Genomic DNA, 21631 nt, shown 5'->3' with positions numbered 1-21631 from the left:
CTGACCGGGCACACAACTTCTGTCTTCCATACAAGGAAGTTTATGGGATAACTTGGCTTTACCCTAAGACATCGATCCCTCTTTGGGGGGCCAGAGGTGAAAGGTAAAGGCACGAATGAGTCCAAAACAAGATCCCCAGACTTAGCAAGTCAACCCGTCACCCCCAGTTTCTTATTTCTAAACCATACTAAGGAAACCAGAGTTAGAATCAAACAGTCTTTTATTATTCACATACTCGGTAGAAAACGGGTTTTGGTAAACAGGGAACCGTATGGGAAGGCTCTGGGTTGGTCAGGATACTATTTACACGCGGGGACAGCACCGGTCCTCACATCAAGCACAGCACGTGCACTTGTCCGAGGCGCCTTTGCAGACACAGCCCTGGGCACATTTGGAGCATCCCACCGGGCAGCAGGAGCAGCAGCCTGGAGAGGAAGAAGAGGGAGAGGTCAGAGTAGGCTTCCGAGTCTCACAGGCCTGGCTGAATGAAGACCTGCTTCTTGTCCACAACGGAGAAGACTTTGGTTTTGAATTGTCTCGGCACAATTCAATGGCCTCAAAGGCCGTTTCTCAAGAGCTAGTTCTGTAGGAGTTCCCCGCCCAACCTTAGCCACCACCCAAGGTGTCCCGACTCACTCTTCTTGCAGGAGGTGCACTTGCAGTTCTTGCAGCCGCAGGAGTTGGAGCATGTGCAGGAGCCGCCTGTGGAGAAGAAGGCAGCGGTAAGAAAGAAAGGCAGGATCAGAGCGGTGGCCAACACCAAGCGTCCAGCTCAGAACTCCAGGGAGTCTAGCCCCTCTCCTCACAGGGTAGGGGAAGGCTTGTATCTCTGATCCCCAAGACACAAAGGTTCCTCACCCCTTTCTTTCATAAGCTTAGTAACAACTCAAATGTTCCCACAACCTGGGTGTTCAGGACCAGACATTTGCGAGTATAAATCCTACCCCAAGCCCCGCCCCCCCAAAAAAGGGGGCCGTTCGGACAATACTAATACTCCAACAGGTGAAGGCGATTGCTAGAGCCGATTCCAGAAAGAACTAGAATGAATCACCAACTAAAGGTACCTATTCCTGCCGAGCCTCTGCAACCGAGGAATTCCTCTCTGCGGTCCCAACTGGGTATTCTAAAGGCCAAAGACAGGGAGTCTTACCGGCGGAGCAGGAGCAGTTGGGGTCCATTGCAATTGGATCTGGTGAAGCTGGAGCTACGATGTAAGTATCGAGAAGGCAGTCAGGCTGCTGAGGTCGTGGTGACGCTTAACGGACGGTCTGCTCTCTTTATAGTCGTTAGACCGGTTCGGGCGCAAAGGGTTTGCACTCAGCAAGCGGTTGCTCCAGCCCGCGCTTAGTCACGCGCGCCGCGTCCTTGGTAGAGCCGAGCGCACTGTTCGGGCGGGGTGCAGAGCTCCCTGTGGCGCCGGAGTGCACAGCGGGACCGCCCCTTTGGCGCCGCTGGCCTGAGTAGGAGGACCGGTGAGACGTGTGGAACATCATGTCCCTGTAGTGCTTTCCCCGACTTTACCGCCCATCGCTGCTCCGGTGCATTACGAGAACTCACCCTGGGAAACCCAACAGTCTACGTAAACTCATTCGTAGCGCGGTATCCTCAGCTTCTCCATTCCTGGAGCTCCTGGGCAGCGATCCGCTCCGCCCTGGTCTCTCTCTGAATCGAAGCTTTCTTTGCAGAAGCGAAGGAGACAGTTTTATAAAGACTAGCCATGATTCGGAACTTTCCCGACCCTTATTGTCTGTCTCTGTTTCATCACGTTCCTTGGATTGAGCCCCTTCCTTTCGGACACAGCAACAGAGCCAACAGAACTAACTCATTACAACATACTTATTCTCTTTTCCTGAGGGGCACATCTAGGCATGTCCAGCGATGGGGGGGGGGGGGGGGTTCGCACACCTTAACCCATCTGCTGTACTCCAGGCCGGTTTTAAAAACCGAGGTATCCTCTTGCCAGAGGGATCATTTTAGGTGATATCCAGGGATTGCGTTAGATTAAAAAAATAAATAAAAGCAGCTACTTATATTTCCAATGTTTCTGACTCTTGGGATCTTTTCTTGGGGCAAGAGAAAATTGGTTCATGCGTACCAGCAGGTTTTTGCTTAACTGCTGTAGAACCTCGAACACTCCACAATATGGCTATTATGCCAGAACCAGGAGTCAAACCAAGTTCTCATTTAATACCTATACAGAGGTGGAAATTCTGTTTACACACAAGGACAGAGGATTCAGAGAGGTTCAGTCGCTTGCCTGGGGCATACAGTCAGCCAGTAGTACAACAGGTTGTGAACCAGTACTACCTGACACTAAAGCTCCTGTACTTGTCCCAAGTTCTCTGACGGTGACTTTCTGTGCACAGGTTCATGTGTAGGCAGAGAAAGCACCCAGTCCTGACTATGATCCTCCTCCCCCTCCTCCCCCTCTTCCTCCCCTCTTCCCCTTCTTTCTCCTCTTCTTCCTCCTTCTTCTAGGTGGTTTAGACACAAGTGTCTTTCCATTAACCGACTACCCACTGGTTTGGTAACTTAGCACCCAGGGCATTTCTCCTTCCGAGGGATACTTCATCTTGGAGATGATACAGTAATACCCTCTGTGTGGGAAGATCCAAAAGACTTCATTTGGAGCTGAGTCTTTATCTATAGAGTTAAGTTCTTGCCTGGGGCTAGTTCTTTAATCTCAGATCTTAGAAGTCAGAGGCGGATGATCAAGGCCAGCCAGGGCCACACAAATGAGAGATCCTATTTCAAAAATTAATAAGTAATTAAAGATAAAACAACAACAACAACAACAAAACAGAATTCTTGCCTGGATAATGTTGGATAATATTCCCTCCAAATCTCATGAGAATTTGAACCCGGACTAGAGACAAATTTCAAGTACTCAAGGGCAAGGCCTAAGCAGAGATCCCAGGTCAGAGACATCGTGGTTTTGCACTGGGTAGGACTGCTGGCTCCTAGGGTCAAAGTCTGAGGTGTGCCCAAGCACTAGGATACCCAGTTCCTTTATTCTGTCTGTTGTTTTCCAGATGCATACTGAGATATTTCTGCTGGACCACATAAAATACATTTGTAGTTGGTGCTTTTGCTTGTTTTATCAATTTCTTATATTTTATTGCTTATTATCAAAACTGAGATCTGTAACAGATTCTTGGGCCTTTAGAACTCTTGCATAATATGATTTTTTTTTTTTTTTTTGCCTCTTTTACAGTAAGGATTGAATCCAAGGCTTCCTGGTCGCCAGGCAAGCATTCTACAGAGTTTTCCCTCCAGTCCTTTACACTGTTTTATGTTGGGACCGAGCTGAAAATCCCCCCACCCCTGTCTCCTGAGTAGCTAGGATAATAGATTATGTTGCCAGGCCCAGTTTTGCCTCCGCTCCTTCTTTCTTTCCTTTTCCAAGGGTCTCACTCTATAACTCAGAATGGCCCGTAGCTCACTGAGCATCCCAGTCTGGCCTTGAACTTGAGACAATCTCCTGCCTCAGGATACAGATATGTGCTTGTATCACAACCCCTGTGGTGTTTTGTGTGTGACGTCTTTTTTGAGTCAGCGTTACATGTGTCCTGCACCTCAAACTTGCCGTGAACATTTGATCCTCTTGCCTCCTCCGGCTCTTGAGTGTTAGAATTACACATGTGCCACCAAACTTTGCTTATGCCACGCTAGGGACTGAACTTAGGGATATACACGTGTTAGGTGAGCGCAGTACCACTGAGACCCTTTTTAATGTTTCTAGGTATGTACCTCAGAGTTCCACACATGCCAGATAAGCTCTCCATCATGATGCCAATTCCGAGCCCAGTGTCTTCCATTTTACCTGAGAAGCTAAAGGTGTAACTGCCATTCACTTGGTTTCAAGGCAGTCAGGGACCAAGGGTGGTCCTAGCATTCATTCCTTGGACCCCTCTGACACTGGATCCCCCACTTGACACCCAGGAGTCTTAACTAGGATATTTGTTTTATTTGTTTCTTTATTAGCTCTGTTTGAAGACAGAGAGGTAAATCTGAGGTTACATTCACACTAACCTGAGCTCAGTGCCAGTGAAACCAAAGCCAGGGCTGAATGAATGATGTCAGGGCATACAGGGCTGAATGAATGTCAGGGCATACAGGGCTGAATGAATGATGTCAGGGCATACAGGGCTGAATGAATGATGTCAGGGCATACAGGGCTGAATGAATGATGTCAGGGCATACAGGGCTGAATGAATGATGTCAGGGCATACAGGACTGAATGAATGATGTCAGGGCATACAGGAGACAAATGAGGCCAGATTCCCAAACTGCACTTAACAAAGGGAAGTCCTTAAACATCAGAGCTGTACTTGGTTCCCCGAGAATTCTTTGGGGATAGGTGGTTATCAGCATCCAGGTTTTAGCTGAATGACAGGATATCAGCATTTGAGGGATTCAGTCTGGGGACATAACGAACAACGGGCTCTGTCAGGTTTGGTGACTTGTTCAGGCTATGTGACCAGTAAGAAAGTGGGCAATGAACTAGAAGTTCCTCACAGCAAGAAATACAGGCTGTCTTGTCCATTTATTCTTCACAGAGAAAGCCTTGGTCCTGACTTCTAGCCAACTCTTCTTTCCCTTTGATTGAAGACCAAATTGCATTACCTCAACAAATAACCGGAGGGCATTAACCGTTGGCTTTAATTGCACGTCATTCCTGTCCTTCCTAAAGAGAAGGAAATTCCACCCCACCCTCCAAATTGCAGACTCCACCTGGATGCCTTGCCCTTGGGAAGACGCGGGGCAATTCCTTCCACATTTCTAGTTACTTTGCTTAAATTGCCAGGGGCAGGTAGGAGTGAGGAGCAGGTGGGTGCCCTCGAGAGGAACTTCCTGACAGACGGGTTGTTTCACTGGGCTCTCTGGAAGAGGGGAACCCCCCCCCAAAAAAAAACAAACAAACAAAAAAAAAGTGAGTGTCCCTGTCCACCAGAGATGGGCAGTTCCTCGTGGGAGCTCTATCTAGGCTGGACAGGCTGTGCCATTAGTCTCCGAACTGCAAGGCACACCCTTGGATAGCTATAGTTGTTTACAGTACTTTTTCACGGTTTTGTTCATCTTACCGATTAAAAAAAAAAGATTATGTATTACGTTCTGCACGCATGAATGCCAGCACACCAGAACGAATCAGATCCCACTACAGATGGCTGTGAATCACCACCTGGTTGCTGGGATTTGAACTCAGGACCTCTGGTAGAGCAGCCAGTGCTCTTAACCACTGAGCCATCTTTCCAGCGGTTATTGAATTCTCCGTTTAGAAGTCTAAGGCAGGACTGAAAGTTCAAGGACTATTTAGGTCACACAGTAAGATCTTGTCTTACCAAAATTTGAGAGCACGCTGGCTTCAGAGTTGCAATGACCCTTCTACCTCAGGCTCCCAAGTGTTGGGATTACTATAAATGGGATTTATCACACCCAATTCACTCATTTTTATTTTCCAAAGTTTATGTACAGGTATTCATACCTTATTAAGCCCCCAAACCTAAAATTAACCAGAATCATTATGCATCAAGGGGTAGAGGTTAGTAAGCAGAAAGCTTTGGGCTTAATTCCCAAGATACACATGCCCACCCAGTGGGAATGGCACATTTCTGTGACCAGTGCATGCTTCCGCCGACCGCTTTCGGGGGGGGGGGTAATCAGTCCAACCATCCCAAATCCAGATGCCCCAGTCCCATTCCAACGCCTCTGCCAGTCCCTTATTTCAAAGGAACAAAGACAAAGCTGAGTTAATCAAGTCAACATTTTTTATTGTGTCAGTTACTCGATTTATAGAAAAAGGTGGGGGAACGGGTCAGGGTTGTACAAAAACGGCTAGGTTCCTACATATTCTATTTACACAGTTGTGGGGACGCCCCCACTTCAGGCGCAGCAGCTGCACTTGTCCGAAGCCTCTTTGCAGATGCAGCCCTGGGAGCACTTCGCACAGCCCACCGGGCAGCAGGAGCAGCAGCCTGGGGAAGAAGAGTAGAACGTGAGCGAGGAACAGAGTCACAGGCAAGCCACCTGAACGCTCCCGGGGAGGCGCGGCCGACTAGGGTCCCCAAGGGAGTGAAGGGTAAAGGGTAGAGAAGACTCAACTCACTTTTCTTGCAGGAGGTGCATTTGCATTGTTTGCATTTGCAGGAGCCAGCGCAGGAGCAGGATCCATCTAGAGGAAGAAGGCAGTGAGCGCGGTGAGTGAGACCGGGGCGTCCCCGAAAGCAGTTCTCCAAACAACTCGGGTGCAAATCTCCCAACTCTGGCGAGCCATTATCTCAAAGACTAGTTTAAAGGGGGCGGGCGTGTTCCAGAGCTCGTTCGGAAGGAGCAGCCTGTACTACCCTAAAAGGAGTTGCTAGAGAAGGGACCAAGCAGCCCGTCTAGCTCTCCCAGAAGCTCCGGTTGTAGAGTCCCCCTTACCTGAGACACAGGAGCAGTTGGGGTCCATGGCGAGTGGAGGCGGCTGTTGAAGATCGAGTAAAGATGGGCGTTAGAGTTCTAGGATCGTGATGAAGGGAAGCACGCGGAGCGCGACCTTTATAACGGTGAGTGTTGGGTCGAGTGCAAAAGCTCCGCCCGGGTTTGGGGGCGCCACCTGCACACGCCCCCGCCACCTGCACACGCCCTTCTTCTGGCTCGAGGGATGCGGCCCGCACACGCCCCGGAGCCTGCGCACGACCCAGAGTCTGCAAGCACCCCTCTGTTTGCACGTGGGACAGAGCCTGCACACGCTCCCGCGCTGAGTCACACCCCCTTCTCAGGGCGCCGAAACTGAGAGCCAAGGGCTGAGCGCAAAGGGTCTGCGATCCGGTGGGGACCGGTTCCGGGAAACCTTCTCCCCGCGCGCTCTGGTGCGCCCTGGGGCCCAAGGGGCGGGGTGCAGAGGGATTGCGGAACATCGAGCCCCCTGAGGCTGCAACAGGGACACAGTTCGCACAGCACGTCTTGTGAGCTAAATTGGATGAAAGCCGGGGCTTGGAGACCCTGCATACAGAAAAACTAAGCTGGCAGTGTGAACAGGGTACAAAAACCAGCCCAGCCCTAGCCCGGGTTTAACTGCACTTGGTTATGGTTCCATACCTTCTGCGTGTCAAGTGCTGCGGGCACTGTTAGAGCTCTCATTTTTCCTTACAACGTAGGTTGGAGTGTTCATTCTTTTCACAGTAGAAAAGTGGGAACAGAGGCGCGCTCACATTGTCATTAGCCCAAGATGAGTGTAGGGTTCGAATCCACTGAGGCACCAACCAGTTGTCAGAGACTAGAGACCACAAAGACACAAGCCCTGCGCTGAGAATACTTATTCTTGGCGGGGGGCGAGGGGGGGGAAACGAGTGAACAGAAAAAAAAATGATGTGGGTATCCGCTGGAGGTGGAATTCAAGAGGAGAGCAGTCCATGCTGGGAGGATATGGACTAGAACTCTCTGTGCGGGTGTTTGGCAGATGGTGGTGTTCTGAAGCACAGAGGGAAAGCCCCACTAACCCTCCCCACACCACCCACGGTTGGATGCTGAGGGAAAGAGTGGAGATGGCAGCCAGAATTTCTTTCCCTGGAGGCACATGGTGTTTCCCCTCTTGCTTAAGTCCGCTGAAATCAGACTGGAAGTCATAGTTGGAATATCTATGTCATCTGAGGAGCCAGGAAACTGTTGCCGGAAACTTCTCGGCAGACAGACTCAAGTAGACATCATGGAGGCCGTGGGTGGGGTGTAACAGGACAGGCTGTCCTCGCAGCTCTTACTGTAAACTGGGACAATACCTTCTTGGCTCAGCCCAGGCTTCACTTTCTCCTGGATGCCCACGGCAGCCCCTGGAATGTGTGGTAAACACCCTGTCTTTTCCCTTCCTGGCACTTTCTGTGGCTGCCCTGGGTATGAACTTGAACCGGATTGATTTCTGTGCTGCTGTGTTCCCCAGAGCAGCCTTTGCCCTGCGGGCTGTGACTCCAGCCTCAATCCAGGATGTTGTTGGCAGTCGCAGCTCACTGAGTCCGGTAAATTCATGGAGGTAACTCACTCACTGTACTGTTATTTCTGCCCAGTTCCCACTTCCGGTCAGGAGGAAGTACATAGGCCAGTCCCTTTCATCAGAGCACCCAGGAGGCAGAGGTGAGTAGATTTCTGTGAGTCCAAGGCCAGCCTGGTCTACATAGTGAGTTCCACTTCAGCTTTGGCTACACAGTGAGACCCTGTCTCAACAAAGCAACAATAAAAATGAAGTCAAGTTTGGATGGTGTGACCCAGGCCTATACTCTTAGCACCTCAGAGTCCCAGCCAGGATTGTGAAAGCCAGGGTAGCCTGGGCTATATACTCAGATTGATTATAAGTAAATAAATAAATAACAAATGATGTCTAGGAATGTATGGTAGAGTTCTTGCTTAGCATGTGGGAGACCCTAGGTTTAATCCCCATCATGACAGAATTTAAAAAATATGTATGTAAATAAATAAAACGTGAAGAAGTCACCACCCTGATATCAGTCATTCACGGAAGTAAAAGAACCACAAAGGGCAGGGAAAGATAAGCTGCCAGATAGACAAATTCTGATGGAATTTGGCCCCACATTTGCCCTTGGGGTATTCCCTCTTTTACCTCCCCTATTCCTTCTATTCCTGTTTACCCAGGCATTGAACCCACAAATGTAAACGTTTTACCTCGAAGTGCCCCCAGCCCTGCCTTCTATGTGGCTCAGAACCTCAGTTTATACACTTGTCAGAGTCAGATGGTACCAAAACCCAAAGACACATGCAGACATCTTGGGATTTGATTACTTTCTGTTCTCCATGTTGGGTGTGTATGTGTGTGGTTTGGCATGTGTGTGTGTGTGGTAATGTACATGTTCATAGGCCTGTGTGTGGAGATTCTAGGCTGATGGCAGGAATCGTCTTTCATTTCGTCTATGTGGTGGTTTGAATGAGAATGAGCCCTCTCCCCCTCCCCCTCTACCTCCCCCTCCCCCATAGGCTCATGTATTTGAATGGTTGGGTCTCAGTTGGTGGATTATTTAGGGAGGATTAGGAGCTGTGGCTGAGGTGGAGAAGTGTTACTGGAAGTAGGCTTTGAGATTTCAAGAGCTCAGCCCAGTGGTGGCAACTGGTACACCTTTAATCCCTGAGGTCAGGAGGTCGAGAGTTTAGTAGAGTCACATTGCCTTAGGGAGCCTCTGTGGCAGCCTCAATGGCTTGCCATCACTTTGTCACTCTTGTCTGAATTTGTGCTAAGTCATTGTGAGTTTGTCTCCTGGAACTCTGGCGCAGGGCTTCGAGCGTTGTCAGCACACTTAGCGTGCCCAAATCTGGGACATCCAAATCCAAACACAAACAAAACCAACCATAAAGAACCCCCAACCCAACCTAGTTCCCTAAGGCAGGCGATGTTAACACCCACAGAAGTTTTTGAATGTCACATGACTTGCTCAAATCATACAAGACTGGAAGGAATGGAGTTGGTATTTGAACCCCGCCATCCTGCTTTGGACAGAGGACTTGTTCTCTGTGAGGCCGGGATAGAGCCAGGTCCACAGATGGGGGTTACAAGGACAAAGATTGAGCTCTAAGTACAGAAAGTCAGTTCTTTCTTCCTTCCCTTTACCAGGGTTTTACTTCGTGGCCAAGGCTCTCCTTGAGTTCACTGTATCAGGTCTGGCATGTTTACAATCTCCCCCAGTTTCTCCAGTCTTGGGATTATCAGCCCCTGCTACCACGCCCTTCTTCCTTTCTTTTCTTTCATTTACGGTACGGGAGATGAATCAGCTCTGGCCTTATGCATAATAAGCAAATAGACTTCTGCTGAGCTTTATCCTCAGCACCAATAAGCCAATGCCCATGTACTGGCTAGTTTTATATCAATTTGATACAAGCTAGTCATCAGAGAGAAGAGAGTCTCAATTGAAAAAAATGCCTCCATAAGATTTGGCTGTAGGAAGTCTATAGGGCATTTCCTTAATTAGTGACTTGTGGGGGTAGAGCCCAGCTCATTATGGTGGTACCATCCCTGGGCTGGTGGATCCATAAGGAATAAGCCAGTAAACACTCTTTTAAGGCTTCTGCATCAGCTCCTGCCTCCAGATTCTTGACCTGCTTGAGTTTCTATCTTGACTTCTTTTGATGATAAACAATAGAAGCATAATCTAGTAAAGCCTTTCCTCCCCAAGTTGCTTTGGTCATGGTGCTTCATCACAGCAATAGAAACCCTGACTAAGCCAAGTTGGTACCAAGACAGTAGGGCATTGCTGCGACAGACCTGATCGTGTTATTTTGGGGAAAATTGTGGAAGGACTTTGGAACTTTGGGCTAGAAAAACCACTGAGCCATTCAAAGTTTGGCGAGCTATTCTATGGGAGCTTGGAAGATAAAAATGTTGAGGAAAATTCAGACAATGGAGACCTGCCTTGTGAGGTTTTAGAGGGAAGTTTAAAGACTCCACGTGGCCCTTTGTTATTTTGAATTGGGATTCTGTGGTTCTAGTCAGCTGGGGCTGAAGCAGCTATGATTAATAAGAGTCCACTAAAGTGAAACCTTTGCTTTGTTGGGATACTGGATGTTGGCTGGCCAGAGCCTAGAAATTGGTGGTGATTAAGAAGAGACCAGCATCTTTGAGGTGAAATCTTCTGCAAAGTGTTTCCTGAGAGTCAGCACACAGAAGCATGCATGGCCAACCAACATCCAGTACCTTGTGCTGGCAGCTGAACTTGGTAGTGTGAGAGTCACCCAGGTGGTACTGGTTTTGAAGTCATGAAGGGGTCATGGGGAGCATCTGAGGCTTAGCACTGTGAGTAGCCAGGAGAAACCATGGCTGAAGGTGCAGCCTTGGTGGCAGTTGAAGGGGTCATGCAGAGAAGTTGAGGCTTGGCACCATGAAGAGAGCCTGTGAGAAGCTATGGTGAGAGTGCAGCCCAGTTGCTGCAGAAGACCCCAGTGTTTTGGAGATGCCAATGCTATGGGATGGCCACCAAGAACAGCAGCAGTTGTGGAGTAGAGTCAACAGGGGCCTAGAAGACAAGCTGTGTGTCTGCACAGGGCAAAGCTGGAGAAGTGGCCCAAATCCTTTGGAGGAGCCCGGAAGATTGTGAGTGGATCCCAGAGATTGCCTGTCTGGACTTTGTTTTGCTTTGCTTTGCTTGTGACTGACCCTGTCTTTATCTTGTAGTTTCACGATTTTTCTATCACTGCATAAAAATTAACCCACAGCTTCACATCTAAAAAGAACAAAGATATACTATCATATACACCGTTTTTGTGGGGCAGGAATTAGGCAAAGTTTAGCAGGGCCCTCTGGCTCACAGATCATAAATCCAGACTCCTACTTGGGTGACCTTCATCCTAAGGATTATTTGCACCCATGCGCCACCCCGTGGTTGTAACCAGTACTGCATCCTTAATCGGCTGTTGTGCTGACGCAGAGGATCTAAGCTGATGGCAGGTGGCTTCCCTGGGCTTCTTGCCACAAGGGTCTCATTCCAAAGATAATGAGTAGGTGGGAGGGCCCAGGAGAATGCCTGCTGTAGATGTCGATCAAGAAAAAAGCTAAGGATAGTCTTTCAGTTATTCATCTTTATTGAAAGCTAACCATACTGCATTTGTTCAAGACCTGCCCAGCCAGATCTGTAGGGACAGATCGGCACGGGAGCTGAGAGAGAAGAATGAGAAGTTCAAAACCTTCCTGGACTCAAAAAAAAAATTGAAATAAATAAATAAATGCATACATAAAATATAGTGTATACATAAAATAAATAACTGTATAAATGTATAATGGGGCAGGGACTGGTTTTACAGCTTGGTGGTGACCCATTTGTCAGTATGTACTGGTACATTAGTGACCCCACCCACAGGACAGTCAACGGGAACCCGGGATCACTTGGGAGAGAATGGGGGAACAAGAGTTGTGTGGAAGGCCAACAAGTCAAGACAAATTTTTATTTTTTCACATGCTAGTTTTATACAGGTAGAAGAAGGAAATAAGGCATGGGAAAGTAAGGTATGGAACTAAGGGAACTTTCCGGTTAAAGGGCTTCTCACAATACCCTTTGTGAAGAATTACTTGTGGAGGGGGACAACTTAGGTGCAGGAGGGAATGTTCTGCCAAGCAGGATCCGTTGTCTGGGTGACCGTTCTACTCTGCTAGCTACCTGACCAAAGACAGATCACCTATTTTCTGGGAAAAGGAAGGCCTTTACCATGGGGAACAGAAACCTAGGCTGACATCTGTGTAAAATGGTGTTACTCAGGCTAAGGAAGTGTCTTAATTCTGTCAGCTCCCGGCACATTAGTACTGGGGGAAAACATAAACGTGTCTGCATATGTGATCTCAACTGCACAGCTCCAGGGTTAGGTGATTGTGAGCCACAGAAGGATATGTTAGCCGCCTCTCCCCTGTCATGAGGGCACAGTAGTGGGGAGGAAGCTTTTCATTTTAAACCATCAGACAAGATTATGTCATTGCTAATCCGTGTCAGCCAGATAAAAGCTTAGATTCTGAAGGACGATTTCTTACTTGGGCCAGTGGCCCATGCCTCTAACCTCAGCACTTAGAGGGGAAGGGGCAGGAGGATCAGGAGCTAAAGGTGATCTTCAGCTACATAGCAAGTTCAAGGCCACCCTGAACTCGAGGCTCTCCCAAAAAACTGTTTTTTTGAGTAGGGCATGGTGTCACAAACCTGTTAGCACTCAGAGGAAGCAAGAGAATCTTAAATTCATGTGCCATCTTAGGTTACACACCGTACATGCTGAAACCTTGTCTCAGAGGGAAATGAATCAGAAGCTAGCCTGTTGTGATCTACCCAACTATGGAAGTGACACTCCATTGTTCTTGTACCATTTTATTCACTAGAAGTCATTAGGCCCAACCCCCACAGAGACTTCTCAAAGGCATTCCTAAGCTAGGGATCACTGGAACAGTTTTCAGTCTGGCTACCATGGAGAGAGGCAATGGCTTGGCTGTTTTGAGTCCAGGCTCTTTGCACTGTTACTCCCTATATCTGGAATAGATACACTTGTCCTCCTGTTGGGTCTCAGTCTAAAGGGCATATCCTGGCACATGTAAACTCCGTGCTAGTGGATCTGAGGCAGGAGAGTTGTGAGAGGCAGGACCTTCTGGGCTACTTACAGGATCCTGTCTCCTAAAAGAGAACAAGTTGATTGAGGTGGCTCATACCTGTAATCTCAGGACTTTGGGAATAGATGCAGGGGACAAGTTCAAGGTCAACTATAGTGATTTTGAGGTCAGTCTGGTGTACACACGACAGTCCCAAAACAAAAAAAAAAAAATCCCCAAATAACAAACTCTTGATTAACTCATCAATAAATGAATAAAGGCCAGGTCTCCAAAAGCCTTCCTGTACCTTAGAATTGGCTGAGTTCCTCTGTCTCAAGCAAGTATACCTTCTCTATACCACTTTATACAACTGCAGCTACCTGTCACATGATAGGCACTGTGTAGTCCCCTTGCTCTGTGTATGTGAATGTAGTCCAACCTTGCGGTACAAGAGTGGCTATTATCCACTTCTTAATCTGCTTCTTTGGGATTTTTGCTTTGTTTTGAGACAGACTCCTACTGTGTATGCCTGGTTAACCTGATATTCACAGAGAACCATGAACCTCTCCCTCCAGTGCTGGAATTTAAGGTATGCACCACCACACCCGGCATGATTTTTAAAAATGTGTACATTTGAAATTTTTTCTTTATTTTTAATACTTTGTATTGATGACTTTAAAATTATGTGTAGTCTGTATGTCTGTGTGTGTGTCTATGTGTCTGTGTGTGGGTGTGTGCATAGTGGAATGCAGAGGCCAGAGGTGTCGAATTCTTCTGGAGCTGTTATAGGCAGCTGCTGCAAGCTACCTTATTAAGTGCTCGCTGGGAATGAGCTTTAGTTTCTGCAAGGGCAATTGTTGAGCTATCCGTCCAACTCCTTATTTATCGTATCTTATATTTATTTATTATTTATTTATTTATTTATTTATTTTTTTGAGAAAGGTTTTCTCAGTTTAACAGCCCTGGCTGTTGGGGATAGATTTCTCTGCTCGAATCCAGACAAACCACACTGAACTGACACGGTTCCACTTGGAGAAGTTTAATAGAACAATGAGGCAGGGGTCAGGGTCGAGAGAGAAGGGAGAGAGAGAGAAGGTGAGGGGGTTCAGTCTTTTATGGTAGTAGTGACATCACTTGCTTCTAGGTGTGGGTGGGCATCTGAACGGGAGTACCCTAAGAATGTTTTGCTGTTTCCATGACAATGAATGTGCCAGATCCCTGTCACCTATGAGTGGAGCCATTGCTGGGGGTAGGAGCCGTCCTAGTGCCAGCACTGGCTGTCCTGGAACTGGATTAATAAACCAGGCTGGCTTTGAACTCAGAGATTCACTACTTCTGCCTCCTGAGTATTGGGATTAAGGCATATGCCACCATGCTAGTTTTTCTGTGTGTGTGCGTGGTGGTGGGAACATGGATACATGAATGCTGGTGACTTCAGCGGTCTTCAGGAATCCTAGGAGTGAGCGTATTAAATCCCCCGGAGCTGGTTACAGATGGTTACACCAGATATGGGTGACCAGACTCAGGTTCTCTGCAGGAGTAGCAAAAGCTCTTACTCACTGAACTATCTGTCCAGCCTTTATTTTCTGAGACAGGGTTTCATTCTGTAGTCCAGACTGAACTCAGACACACGGCCATCCTCCTGTCTCAGCCTCCTGGATGCTGAAATTCTAAGTGTGAGTCACCATGCCCAGCCACTAGTCACATTTTACAAAGGGAGAAACTGAGACTCTAAAGTCAAAGCACAAAACACTTTGATATAGGCCAAGTGGGCAGCTGAGCTGCAGGTCTTGGTTTTGGCCTGAGGACATCTCTGGCTGCTGGGGCCAGAAGTGGCTTTTTGTCCAGTCTGTCTCCCCAGGGGGCTGTGGCTGGTCCTGTTGTGGTTATCCTTCTAGCTCTGGCCTCTGGTCCGGAGCCTGGATTGAAGATAATGAAATCCTGCCAGAGCTGGGGCAGTTAGGCCCTGCCCGTGAAAAGAGTTTTCAAGTCTGTATTTGTTCAGGGAGAGCTCAGCTCTCATGTGTTGGTACAGAGAAAGGTGTGCGGACTGCTCTGTCCTGTCTGTGTACCCACAAGCCCTGCGCTTCAGCCCCTGGGCAGGCCCTGTCCCCTACACCCTTCTCTGAACACACATTTCAGGTTTTGATTTCCTTCCAAAGTCCCTAAATGTCTTCTCCACCTAGAGGCCTCTCCCACTTTCTAATTTTCTTTCTTGCCTCCCAACCTTCCCTTCTCCCATGTTTCTCTCTAGATCTCAAGCAGTCCACAATGGCCTTGAACTCCCTACGTAGTAGAGGTTGGCCTTGCACTCCCGATCATCCTGCCTCTACTCCCACGAGTTAAGCCCTCCCCACCATGCCTGGGTGCATCTCCCTCTTAAAGTCACCAGAGCTTGGGTCCCCTCTCTGTCTCTCAGTTTCCTCGTGTGTCTAATGATAGACTTTGCTATCCTGGGTCTGAAAATGTCTCCAGCTCCAGAGGCTCCCAAGGTTCTATGTTATCCTGGCTGTTTAGTGTATGTGTGGGTATGTGTGTGTGGGGTTTGCAGAGTTGGGTTTTTTCTATGTAGCCATGGCTGTCCTAGGACTCGCTCTGTAGACTGTGAAGGCCTAGAGCTCATAGAGACATAGTGGCCACCTGCCTCTGCCTCCCGAGTGCTGGGATTCAAAGTTCACACTACAGCCAGCCAGCTTTGTTCTGGATGTTTTTTGAGACGCCTTTACCCTTTCCACTGGTCCAGAAACTCCTTGAAGGACACAAGCTGCTTTTTGCTGTTGTTTGTTTGAGTGCAGGTTATGGTGGCCTTTTGTAGGCATCTGTAACACTTTGTGATACAGTGGTTTGGAAGCTGGGTTGAGACAATAGATTATGTGACTATTTAAATCCCCTGCACTTGCTCAAAGTCCCTCGGAAGCCCAGAGATCATTCTGTAAACCTCTGAAGGGTGGAATACAATAGAGGTCACTGGACAAAATTGCGTGACGTACTATCCAGTTTCAAAGTTACCAAAAAGTTATATTAGTCATGGCCTGAGCTGGGAAAAGATAGGGAGGAGCTGTAATACTGAGTACGAGGCCAGTTTGGGCTAAGTAGCAAGACAGTTTTCTCAAAACATCAAAACCTAAACAAATTTAACAACAACAAGCAAAACTTGCCCCTCTCCCCAAACCAATACAAAACAGACTGTTGATACTCACTTAAAAAATTATTTATTTCTTTTATACACTGTAGCTGTCTTCAGACACACTAGAAGAGGGCATCAGATCCTATTACAGATGATTGTGAGCCATCATGTGGTTGCTGGGATTTGAACTCAGGACCTCTGGAAGAGCAGTCAGTGATCTTAACCACCGAGCCATCTCTCCAGCCCATGATTCAAGTCTTTTACCTTCTTTTCTACTAAAGTTATTTTCTTCTTGATTATTAGAAAAAATTTTAGACACTGGTCTCTTTTAGGTACTTTTGATTTGGGGTAAAGTTTTTAAACTTCTGTCTCCAAAAGGCTGTTTTGTTTTGTTTTTTTTTTTTTTTTTTTTTGAGACAGGGTTTCTTGGTGTAGCCCTGGCTATCCTGGTCTCAATATGTAGACTAAACTGGCCTCAGACTCACAGAGATCCTCCTGTCTCTGTGTCTGGAGTGCTGAGACTAAAGGTGTGTGCCGCCATGTTTGGCCTAAAGGCTTTTAAAACCACTTCTCTCAAGTTATAATTTATGTCATAAAATTCACTCATAAATATACACTAATCAGTGGTACCGGCAAAGCTTAAGCGTTAGACCATCGCCACAATCGAGGTTTTGAACATCCCATCATTGAAAAGCTCCCTTGTGCTATGGTGTAATCCATTCTTGCCACTGCCCCTCCACCAAGTGATCACTGATCGGCAGAGACTTGAGAGCTAATCCATGTTAGTGTGTCAGCGATTTGTTCTGTAAAAAGTGCTGAGTAACAGTTGGGATTTGCTACACGTTGTTGATCTGTCCACCGACAGTGGGCATTTGAGCTGCTTCCGTTCTTGAGATTTTTAAGAGAACGGTGTTCACAAATGGCTACCATGTTTGTGCCAGAGTCATTTATTTACTTATCTACTTATTGGTGGGTTTGATTGATTTGATGCCTCTTGGGTAGATACCTAGTAGAATTTTTTGCCTATACTTAACTCTATGCTTACCTTTTTTTGTTTATTTTGAGGATATAGAATCAAACCCAGGGCCTCATAGAAGCCATGTAAACACACTGGACTAAGCTGTACGTCAGTTGATTTAACTTTTGCAGACAGATGCTGCCAAATCGCTTTCCCAAGTGACTCTACCATTTTGTATTTCTGTCAACAATGAATAGGGAGGGTCCCAATTTCTCTACACTCTCACCAACGGCTTTTTTGTTTTGTTTTGTTAATATCAGACCCACCTCCGTGAGCATAAAGCAGTATGACTGTTTTTTTTATTTAACTTTTATTTAATTTCACTTACTTTTTGCAGTGCTGTAGACCCACACAGGCCTTTGTGAGGGTTAAGTAAGTATCCGCCATTACCTATGCTCCTACCCCTCGCTATGTTTTTTTGTGGATATTTCGTTGTTCCTGTCATCTTGCCTTTGTTTGTGTTGTGTTTTGTTTTAGATAGAGTCTTGCTGTTTAGCCTTGGCTGGTCTGACATATCACGTCAATCCCCCTGCCTCTGGTGCCAGAATTGCAGATTCACATGGCCTCGCTTGGCCAGCATCGCTGTCTCCATCTTTTCAAGTACTTCCTGGTCATGCCTGTGCTTTCTTTGATGACATGCCTATTCCCAAGTCTCATCTACTTTTCTCTCTTTATATTTTTAGCATAAAACTCCCTACATTTAAAATCACAGTGCAGTGGTGTTGAGCACATTTACATTGGATGACCCACACATTTGCCGATTCCCTTTCAGATCCAGATCCGTCCCATCGACTTAAACGCCTGTCCCTGCACCTATACTAGGTAGTTTAGTTTGGGCTTCGCACTAAACAGACACCTGTTAACCTATCCATTGGCTTTGGGCCAGACTGTGAGGTGAATGAAAAGATTTGGAATGGATTGTTTTTTATAAATAAGGTTATAGGAGAGGAGAATGCTGGGAAGCTCCAAGGCTTTACCAGTTCTGACCTGTTTTCCTTCTGGAGAAGCTTCAGGTTGAGTGAGCTCCCCTAGGATCTCACAACCATCTGTAATGGGATCTGACGCCCTCTTCTGGTGTGTCTGCAGAGAGATACCGAGTACTTATATATAATAAATAAATAAATAATTAAAAAATAGGACTTGAGTCACAGAAAATGATAACAAATGACCAAGAAATCGATGAAAAGATGTTCAGTATCATTGATAAGAAAGGATGAAAATTTAAAGCACTGCATACAAAGCTGAGAGTGGTGTTGGAAACCCGTGACTGCATTGGGAGGAGAGAAAAGAGGATCCTAGGGCTGGCTGGCATGCTAAATCTGCAGAGCCTGCATTAACAAATTTGGATTTGGTGGCACAGCCTCCCTTTAATCCCAGCACTTGGAAGGCAGAGGCAGGTGGATTTCTGTGAGTTTGAGGCCAGCCTGATCTGCAGAGTGAGTTCCAGGGCAGTCAGGACTATGTAGAGAGATGCTATATTAAGAAACCAAAATAAAGTTACTACAAAAGATAGCAATCTATCTGGCCTCTACACACACACACACACACACACACACACACACACACGCACATACACACACAAAACATAATATACATATACAAACATACAAACACACATATGTATACAAAAACAAATATACAAACTCATGCACACTCATTCACACATGCACATGCATGAAATACACACCCATACATGCACACACATCAATTTATTCATATATATATGCACCACACATGTACATGTTCACATTCATATAGATACACACATATACACACCAATCAATCACTGAATCAATAAAACCAAAGATAGAACCATGCATGGTTAAATGTACCTATAATCCTTGCACTGGAGAGGTTGAGACAAGAGGACCATCTCAAGTTCAAAGCCAGTTTTGACTACAAGTGAGTTCCAGACTATCTATAGCAGCAAGTCTCAGGTGATAGGTTGAGACCAGCAAACAACCATCAGAAAACCCACACTTGTTATGATTCATAATAGTAGCGAAATTATAGTTATGAAGTAGCAATGAAAATAATTTTATGATCATGGGAGGGTCACCACAATGTGAGGAACTGTATTAAAGGGTCACAGCATTAGGAGGGTTGAGAACCAGTGTTATAGAACCTAGGACCACTTGGCTAGGGATGGCATCCCTCATGATGGGCGGGGTCCTCTCCCATCAATCACTAATTAAGGAAATACCTTCAGGACTGAGTACTTACAACAGATCTTCTGGAAGCATGTTCTTAATTATGTCAAGCTGACATAAAACCAGCCAGCATACACTTCCCCCTTTTTGTAATTCTGGGGATCAAATTTCCCACTTCCCTGTGCATGTTAGTAACCACTCTGCTACTGTGTTGTATCCCAAGCCCTGTAGGGGAGTTAAATGGACCTAATATCCAATCAACGACAATGTCGTTTCCATTAGGGTTTGTATTTCCCAATAGACCTCCTATTCAGATTTTCTTTTTTCTTTTTTCAAAGACAAGGATTCACTCTGTAGCCTTTGGCTGCCCCTTGGCTTACTGTGTATACCAAGCTGACCTCGGACAGCCTCTGCCTCTGCCATCTGATACTGCAGGCAGACACCACCATGCCTTGGTCTTATTTGGGTCGTAGTGATCACTCGAACATTTAAAAATTAAACAAGTGTGGCATGATGGTACATGGAATTCCAGCATGCAGAAGGCCGGGGCAGGAGGATTGAGCATTTGAAACCAACCTGAGGTACAAAATATGCCCCAAATTAGTCAAATGAAATGCCTGAGCCTCTTGATTCTCAGAAAAAGTTCATTTTCTTCCCAGGCATACATATCTCTATGCATGCATATGTCGCTGTGGTGTTTATAATTTTCCTCCTTACATAATTTGTTCTACATATGCTGATCTGCAGTTTACTTTTTCAACTCGTAAGTCAAACTTATGGTTTATTATTCACTTATGGTTAATCTTGATTAGCATTTGGCAGGATCTAGAAACACCTAGGAGACAAACTTCTGGATGTGCGAGGGAGTTTTCAGATTAGGTTAATGGGGGTGAGGAGACCCTACTAGCTATGGCAACAGCATCCCACGGGCTGGGGTCCGGGACTGAATACACAGGAGAAAGTGTGCTGAACACCAGCGTTCTTCTCTCCGCTTTCTGACTGTGGCAAGGGACCAGCCGCCTCCCACTGTTGCCATGGCCACCTTGCCCTGATAGACTGTGCCCTCACTGTGAGCCCACAAAGTCGGCCTTCTTTAAATTGTTTTTGCACAGGGATGGGAAAAGTAATTCAGAGGTTGGGGCTGGAGGATTGCAACTCTAGCTATTGTGGGGGAGAGGGGGATGAGGACGAGAAATAGAAAGAGAGAAAAAGAAACCAGATGATGGTACACTTTTAACCCCAGCACTTGGGAGGCAGAGGCAGGTGGAGCTCTGAGTTTGAGCACAGCCTGGTCTACAGAGCGGGTTCCAGGACAGCCAGCTGCTACATAAAGACTTTATGTCCAAGAGGGAGGAGGAGGGGAGGGGAGAGAGAGATTGGACATGAGGAGGGGGGAAAAGAGGTAGTGAGTGAGAGAAAGACAAAGGAAGAGATCCTGTTTTTAATTCCTCTATTTACCCAGAAGTGGATTTTCTGGATCATATAATTCTATTTTTAAATTTTGAGGAACAACTAGACTGTTTCCCACAGCAGCCATCTAAGATTCTATTCCCAAGGATCATAGTTTCTCTACTTCGTGACCAATACTTTTCTATTTACCTTTGTGGGACTTTTAATTTTTAAAAAAAAAATTATTTATTTTATGTGTATGAGAGTTTGATCTGCATGAAGTCTGTGTACCATGTGTGTATCTGGTGGAGGCTAGAAGAAAGCATTGGATTCCCCGAGACTGGAAGTTGTGAGCCTCTATGTGGATTCTAAGATTCAAACTGGGGTCCTCTGCAAGAGCAGCCAGAGCTCTTAACTGCAGAATCATCTCTCTATGCTCCTGTGTTGGTATTGGAGACACGTATTTGCCACGAAGCCCAGATTGACCTCAAACTTCTCCCATGTCAGTCTTCCGAATACTAAAATCACAAACCCGTGGCACCGTGCCAAGTTTGTTATGTATCAGTCACCTTTGTGGGACATGAAGTTATCAGTGGTTCTTTTGTGTTTGTTTGTAACACAAGACAGGCCAGAAGCCAGAAAACAATGAGGAGTTAAGCATGAGGCACTAGACCTCAGGCTTGATTCTCATCCCAGTTCTGATACATTCTAGCGTGTGACCCCCTAAGCTCATACCCTGGGTTCCACTGCCTGATGTAAAATGGGTATTTTACATAGTTCTCTAACGTAGTAAGTCTCAGCAAGATAACATACTTAAAAGGACCTATCACAAGGTCAGTATTGATCTGCCAATCTCCAGCACTCACGGAGAAAGCTGGTGTGGTGGTGTGTGCTTCTAATCCCAGAGCTGAGGA

The 21631-nt window shown here is 46.6% G+C and overlaps 2 protein-coding genes across 2 annotated transcripts; both read right to left on the bottom strand.

Moving 5' to 3' along the window:
* Positions 1-208: 208 nt before the first annotated feature.
* Positions 209-1368, bottom strand: LOC308436531 (metallothionein-1). Its single transcript, XM_080937476.1, has 3 exons — positions 1151-1368; positions 637-702; positions 209-425 (listed from the first exon to the last, which is right to left on the bottom strand). The coding sequence occupies exons 1-3, from the start codon at positions 1176-1178 to the stop codon at positions 334-336; spliced, it is 186 nt and encodes a 61-aa protein (XP_080793602.1). The 5' UTR covers positions 1179-1368; the 3' UTR covers positions 209-333.
* Positions 1369-5782: 4414 nt separating this feature from the next.
* On the bottom strand, positions 5783-6612 carry LOC308436532 (metallothionein-2). The gene is made up of 3 exons (XM_080937477.1): positions 6424-6612; positions 6107-6172; positions 5783-5975 (listed from the first exon to the last, which is right to left on the bottom strand). The coding sequence occupies exons 1-3, from the start codon at positions 6449-6451 to the stop codon at positions 5884-5886; spliced, it is 186 nt and encodes a 61-aa protein (XP_080793603.1). The 5' UTR covers positions 6452-6612; the 3' UTR covers positions 5783-5883.
* Positions 6613-21631: the final 15019 nt, after the last annotated feature.

Source organism: Micromys minutus, assembly GCF_963924665.1.
Source record: "Micromys minutus genome assembly, chromosome: 24".
Classification (NCBI taxonomy): Eukaryota; Metazoa; Chordata; class Mammalia; order Rodentia; family Muridae; genus Micromys; species Micromys minutus.
Note: the sequence above shows the minus strand (reverse complement) of the source record. Positions and strands in the feature narration are given on the sequence as shown.

Bases quoted from the DNA above. Each gene is read 5' to 3' on its own strand.
- LOC308436531 (XM_080937476.1), bottom strand. From the start codon at position 1,178: ATGGACCCCAACTGCTCCTGCTCCGCCG. The intron at 703-1,150 runs GTAAGACTCCCT...TCTTCTCCACAG, and splicing joins CAACTGCTCCTGCTCCGCCG to GCGGCTCCTGCACATGCTCC. The intron at 426-636 runs GTGAGTCGGGAC...CTTCCTCTCCAG, and splicing joins GTGCACCTCCTGCAAGAAGA to GCTGCTGCTCCTGCTGCCCG.
- LOC308436532 (XM_080937477.1), bottom strand. From the start codon at position 6,451: ATGGACCCCAACTGCTCCTGTGTCTCAG. The intron at 6,173-6,423 runs GTAAGGGGGACT...TTCTTCCTCTAG, and splicing joins CAACTGCTCCTGTGTCTCAG to ATGGATCCTGCTCCTGCGCT. The intron at 5,976-6,106 runs GTGAGTTGAGTC...CTTCTTCCCCAG, and splicing joins ATGCACCTCCTGCAAGAAAA to GCTGCTGCTCCTGCTGCCCG.